This window comes from Medicago truncatula, chromosome 1 (assembly GCF_003473485.1).
Source record: "Medicago truncatula cultivar Jemalong A17 chromosome 1, MtrunA17r5.0-ANR, whole genome shotgun sequence".
Lineage (NCBI taxonomy): Eukaryota > Viridiplantae > Streptophyta > Magnoliopsida > Fabales > Fabaceae > Medicago > Medicago truncatula.
The window spans coordinates 12046607-12053493 of NC_053042.1; the positions used below are offsets into that span (position 1 = coordinate 12046607).

The 6887-nt window shown below is 32.4% G+C and overlaps 1 protein-coding gene across 1 annotated transcript; it reads right to left on the reverse strand.

Moving 5' to 3' along the window:
- Nucleotides 1–333: 333 nt before the first annotated feature.
- LOC25482615 (anthranilate synthase beta subunit 1, chloroplastic) lies at nt 334–4620 on the reverse strand. Its single transcript, XM_013611201.3, has 8 exons — nt 4460–4620; nt 4211–4374; nt 3114–3184; nt 2976–3013; nt 2732–2842; nt 2335–2434; nt 1840–1975; nt 334–715 (listed from the first exon to the last, which is right to left on the reverse strand). Exons 1-8 carry the CDS (start codon nt 4548–4550, stop codon nt 614–616), a joined length of 813 nt encoding a protein of 270 aa, XP_013466655.1. The 5' UTR covers nt 4551–4620; the 3' UTR covers nt 334–613.
- Between the last annotated feature and the right edge of the window lie 2267 nt (nt 4621–6887).

The window sequence follows — 6887 nt, forward strand, 5'->3', positions numbered from 1 at the left end:
AGTTTCCTTTTCCACCCCTAAACCCCGAGCTGTTTTCTTGCTGCTCAAGGTTTAGGATTTCATTTTGATTGTAAACCAATACCATTTTCAGCCAGCAAACAGCGGCAAGAAAATCACCATTTTCATCTCGAATCAGGCAGTCGAATCCACAAATCCCCGTGCTAGTAACATAGACTTCATTTTTACTGTGTTAATTTTTTTTATTAAAATGATTTAGTTTTATTTTATTTTAAAAAATGGACTAATAATAAAGTGTTTCAAATTCACAACTTTTAGAACCTGCTTCACGTTCAGAAACTCATGTTGTGTTCTTTTTCTGTCCACATGATATGATTGAATGGAAGTAAAATATGTATAGAATAGATCAAAAGACAACTGGGAACTGCTGAAAGATTATCACATGCATGAGAGGAAAGATACACTTGTTTCATCTCAACAATTCCTTTAGTTTTAAGGGAAAATATATGTAACAGCCAAGTTTCTTTTCCCTGCCATGATTTGATTCAGAATTGTAAACTAGTTGACAAATAAGTTGCCTATTATTCTTCTTTTTATTAATTCTATTTGGTTTACCGAACTTCGAACAGTAATTCAGCATTGATGAAGTATTGTTTCAAGAACGAGCAGCTTCCTTTTTCTCTATAAGCTTCACAAAGTTGTGGACAATCGTCTTTCCGTCAGGGGTTATAATGCTCTCTGGATGAAACTGAACACCCTGTAGTTGCAAAGAAACGGAAAAAATATAAGTTAATATGCGAAAAAGTGAGACAAATTACATGTTCAAAAAGAAAAGGATGAACTTAAAATCAACAGAATTATTTACTGCTAGCTAGAACTGCTGTGGTGAAGCTTTCAATTTGATTGTAAACCGACATCAAAGTAGGCATTATGGAATATTTTATGAAAATAGATTGAATGTTTTTGGAACAGCGTTTTCATTGTTTCCAGAAATGCATTCTCCCTAGTTACCTACCGTCTTCCTTTTTATCACGGTTAAAAAGGAAAATCAATAACCAAATGTCATTTGAAATTGTTCAATCACCCACATACAAAGTAAAAACTGAAAACGCTGTCAGAAAGTAAACAGTCCAGACCCTAATATTCCAACTCTTTAAACCAAAATCATTGAATGCTAAGATTTTGTACTATAAAGCACAAACAAAACAATGTGAAAGATAAGATAGGTGACAGGATAATCAAAACTGCTTTTGGTGTATGTGATTCATTTTGACAAAGCAGGAAATTAAATCTGTTCTACAGCAAGTGCCAGCCAATAAAGGAGTTATGCAAACAAGTAAATTATATAGAATATGTTCTCAAAAGTGTGGATAATGCAGGTGGAATAACATGGTTCTCAAAAGTAATAAAGTCGAATACAACAGGGTAGGTATAGTGGTGTAGCTTCTATGGAAGATGTTAACTAAACCGCATATCAATAATGAACCAAGTTCAACTATTTTGACTATTTGAGTAAAGGATGAAGATTCCTTTATTGACTGTCAGAAAAAAAAAATGGCAAGATTTATTACTTAACTAAACCGCATATCAGAATCATTATAATTGTACCGATAATAATTTAAGAAAATAATAGTAATCGCATGTAACGACGTCTATCAGTGTCGAGTCAGTGTCCGACACGACACTGACATGTGTTAAGACACTAGACACACTTTTGATCCGAAGTGTCAGCGGTGTTTACATGAAGGTCAAAGATTTGAGTTGTGAAACAAGCCTATTATAAATGCATGTTAAGACAACCTACAGCAGACCAAAATCGGATCCAACCCTTTCTTGGACCCTATCATGACAGATAAGTATAATAGGAAGATAAGTTGTTACCTGCATATGCCGATATTTCTTGTGACGAGCAGCCATTATGAGACCATCTTCAGTCCATGCCGTTACCTCAAGTTCATCATCAGGAAAGCTCTCCTTTTCAATCACAAGGCTGTGATATCGTCCAGCCAAGAAAGGACTGCAAATGATATGAAATTGATGAAGGCAAATTATATCAAAGCTCAGAAGCATATAAAAATGAACGGAACGAGCTGCTGACTACGAAACCAGTTATAGTTCTAAATTGCAGGACGCAACCGCAATTGCAGCGCAATATAGGGATTTATGAGATATCCGCAATGGTATCGCAATTACGGCTGCATCAACCGCATTTACCTCAATATAAATGCATTTTACCGCAATCGCGACCACAAATGTAATTTAAAATCATAAATCAATTGTAAATTATATATATGACATTTTGTATGAAACAAAAGGCAACAACAGATAATGCTTCCCAAAAATTTCATACAAAAATTAATAAAAATAAAAACATACTTTGGTAGTCCAGCAAGTAATCCATCTTCTCCTTTCTCGTCATAATAAACCAGAGAACTTTTCCCATGCATCACACCAGAAGGAGCACGAATAATTTTCCCTGTACGAGATAAAAGAACTAAGTCTTGATTCTATTGTAATGGCCCAGCCAGGGGAATAAATATGTTGTCATTGAGATGAAACGGTAAAAGTTAAAATGTAGGAGACACTTTACATTGAAAAAGAAAGCTGAATTAATGATGAACGACACACAAATATGTCAAGAAATTTTACATTGAATTATGGATCTGTTCGTTACAGTTTATTCTTTTTTCGTAAAAAATATCATTTTTATTTTTTAAAAAGTATCACTTTTAGAAGTTTTCCCGGGAATTACAAGGAGTTGATTAAGACTCACCGCCGAAAGCCTCTCCCATGCACTGCAATCCCATGCATACACCAAACACAGGTATAGTTGGTCCAAGTTCGAAAACTGTTTGCAAAGATATGCCTGAATCTTGAGGTGTTCCTGTAAGGAGAAAACAATGTTACATTAGGACGAAACAACGTGTATAGTTCATTGATCGTGTTTAAGAATTTTCACTATTTTATTCGTCTAAAATTAAGAAATAATCGAAAATTCTGAAGAAGGCGATCTTTACCTGGCCCAGGTGATATCAGCACTCCTCTCGGATTTTTTCTGATCAAAATAATAAAACATAAAGCTTCTTATTACATCAGGAGCTTACGAAAGTATATATCATCCCAAAAACAGTTTCATCAATAAGGAAAATGATTACCTTTTCAACTCCTCCACCGTTAGCTCGTCATTTCGGTAGACCTCAAAGTGAACTCCTAACTCCCCGATATACTTCAAACGTAAATGATACAGTATTAGATTAACCGATTTTGTAAAAAGAAAAGATGCACCACAAGTGCAATAAAAGATTCTATCAAAAGTCTTTAGCTCTTTTCTTGATTGCACTTCTCTTTAAACAAAGCGCGAACAATCTCAAAATTGTTATGAATTATGACTCGTCTGATAGACTTTCGATTTAATTTCACATTAAATTTAGGAAATGCGATTATTAATGATGCTCTATTCATTTTCAAAAAATTTCCACATTTCCTTTGCCATGTTAATCAAGTGTTAAACTAACTACTCTTCCCATTTACCATAGGAGCATCAAAAGTGAAGGAAAAAAGCCCCAGCTAAAGCTGATTTCATACCCAACAGAAAATAAACTTGGCTACAACATCAAGGTTTTCGAGGTTTCCGAAATCATGTCATGACACAGCAGTGGTGGCATTGCAATTATAATTCAAAGTCGATGTTTCAGGGGATTCCGCGTGCAACCATGCCACGACACAATTGCGACGGCATTGAAACTTTAACGCAAAATTCAATGTTTATAGGGTTTACGTAACCATGTTACGCCACAATCACATCGGAGTTGCAATTTCCCCACACATTCAAGGATTTTGGGGTTTCTGCAATCATGTCATAGACACAATAACAGCAGCATTGCGATTTTCCCCCAGCGTTAACACTCATAACCTAACCACAACCACAATTTAAAACACTTTAACCACACAACTTTTTCTAATTTGAACAATTTTAAACTAAATTCAACAATTTCTACAAATCTTCCAACAATTCTTCAAAAATCAATCAATTCCAACCAACTTCACCATCAAAAAACACAATAATTTAGCATAATCAATGCATTGCTCATACATTTCTCACACCAAAAATTATGTACTCAATCATATATAACATTCATCAATCATCAAGCTTAATTATTATTTTCAATACAAATCCATTAACCATTAATTAAATGAAAGAAATAATCAACAACACAAAGAAAAATAATTACAAAAACAATAAAAAACAAACCTGACAGAGATTATAGGTAAAGCTATCATAGTTATCAATAACAACAATTGGATCATTGGATTTGGATTTTTCAACTGAAACACCTTGCTTTGAATTCACATTCAATGCACCAGAAGAAGCTTTTAGCACAACCCCTTTTGCCCTTTTGGCCTCAAACCTTAAATCTGCAATAAAAATTCAAACTTTACATCAAAATTCATGAAAAAAAATGAACATTATTCAAAAAAGGGTATATGAATAAAAGGGTACTTGAGGAAAGTTGAGGAGATTGATGAGGTGAAAGAGAGAGAGATGGGTTTGGTTGAAGAAGGGAGATTCGAGAAATGAATGTGGCAGCCATTGTTGTGTTTGTTTGAATTCAATTGACCGAACTGTCTTCAAAGAATCTTTGTTTAACTATTTATAACGGTTCTTTGCATCTAAAATTATTTCATTTTTTATTATACGACGGTTTATCCATGCATCTAATCAAATGATATCAGATAATTTTAGAAAAGAAATCTTGTAGAACTTATTCTAAAAATGGCATCGTTGAATTTTGGTTGTAATTGGAGTCATCCTATTTTTAAGTTGTTGACTCCAGCTCAAATTCTTCTTAATCGTTTGTTGAGGTGTTAGATGTGATGCGACGTATTCTTCATTAAACGAATTATAGTTTTATTTACTAATAAGTTTGGTTTTGATTTAATTTTGTCCAATCGTATTTTTATTATGTTCTCAACTTTGTATCTTCTGCGTTGTTGGTAAATGAAAAGTTTACTAACTCTTGTTATGGTAGTTAGTTTTTTTTTTTTTTTTTTTATCTGGAGCTTGTTCTTTTTTCTTCGGCAAAAAAGTAAAGATATAACATCAGAGATAGATTTGATTGAATTCATATGTAAATGAATTTTAGGTATTCGTATGGTGGTTAATAGTTAAAATTGTTTTAAAGTAAAAATAAAAAAAAAACATGTATGGTTATAGTTAATATTGAAATATTCATTCATTTTTATCATGTGTGAAAATGCCCTTGAATGATGTCATTGTAAATTGAATGGGGGATATCATTGATATTTTGATACTATGCATTGGATTATTATTTTAGAAAAGGAAAAGTAATAATAATACCATACATGTTTTTCAGTCCAATTCATTTAGATAATTTAAAAATGGTGATTAATTTAAGTGAATGTATTTTTCAATTACTCTTTATGATGTCCCTTTTAAAAAAACAAAAACGTTGCACCTGTTTATACAGATTAACTAATTTTAAAGTTTTGTGTTTGACTTTTTTTAAGTGAATGTCTTGTATAGTACTTTACAGATTCGATGCTCAAAAAATTGTAAAAAAAACAACCTATGAGGAAGGCATGGCTAACTTGTTAAAATTATTGCTGGTATTTTAATTTGAAGTAAAAGAATATGGATTGCAAATTTTGAACTTTGAACCAATCACTTTCTTTATAGATGAATAACATAATAGCAACAAACATAAAAATTTGGGGTCGAACTCAGTCACCCGCATGAAACATTCTATGTTTCGATTTATTTTTGGTACAAAAGAAGATCAAATACCAAAAACGGTGTAAATTTCTAATGAGACGTGGAAAGACTCACATCAAATAACACAACAATAGTGTTTTTGTCCTTCTTTTATATTTTATATTTCGACACACATACACTTATGTCTCTAATTTTTGAATGGGTCGTAGTCCACACCAAATTATTTTTCTGGAATTTGGTTCCCAAATTAAAGCTGATTTAATGTATAACATCCTAGATGTAGACTTTTGCAATCATATGCACACAGAGATAATACCTTCATTCATTTTCAATTATTCTTTTAAGATTGTTTTTTGTTACAATTTTTCTTGGAAAAATGGCATCATTGAATTTTCGGTTCAATCACTTTGTAAGTCGGGTCAACCGATCTTAAAAGTGGTAGCATGAGTTAACTCATGCTTAAAAATGCTGATAGTTAACTTTTGCTGGGTCAAGGGAATGAGCAATTTTAAAAGGGATAAGAGCAATTTCCAATTAGTAGCCCAAGATATATAAACAAGCCCAAATAAACTTAGGCCCAAAATTGAGAAGAAGAAAGAAAGGTAATAGTTAATATTGGCCAAGGGTAATTCATTCTACGGTTGCGGAGACTGAGATACTGACGATTCTAGGGAGTATTATGGAGAGAAGATTGAAGAAGAAATTAGGGTTTGAAAGGATTTGGAAGATTGGAGAAAGCTAGAGATTGAAGGAGAATCGATGAGCAATAGAAATAGGAGTAGCATCATCATAGAAACTTAGAGATGGATTTCCCCTTTCCCTCATCCCTCATGCATAATCTGAATTTACTACTTTTGGGTTATGGGGTTTGGAATTAGTTGATGAAAGTAAAGGGTTTATTACGCATGTTAGATTTTAAGAGTTAAAGTTGCTGCATTAATTAGTTTTTGCATTTTGGTTAAATTTATTTGTGAACGATGTAATGATTTAAAGTTTTATAGTCTTAACTACTCAAATAGTTTGAGTAATTGATTTTTGTGGTGAAGTGATTCTTGTTGCATATGAAAATTAAACTTTAAGGATTAACTATAATTTTCTGCATAAAATATATTCAGTGCATAATTTTTAATAATTTATTGATTTCAAATTTTTAGACTAGACCAGTTTGTATGAAGTCAATTTATAAATTGGCTAC

Coding starts and splice junctions, on each gene's coding strand:
- LOC25482615 (XM_013611201.3), bottom strand. CDS start 4,550: ATGGCTGCCACATTCATTTCTCGAATCTCCCTTCTTCAACCAAACCCA. Junction 3,185..4,210: donor TTACCTATAATCTCTGTCAG/GTTTGTTTTTTA, acceptor TTACGTTTGAAG/TATATCGGGGAGTTAGGAGT. Junction 2,435..2,731: donor CATGGGAGAGGCTTTCGGCG/GTGAGTCTTAAT, acceptor TATCTCGTACAG/GGAAAATTATTCGTGCTCCT.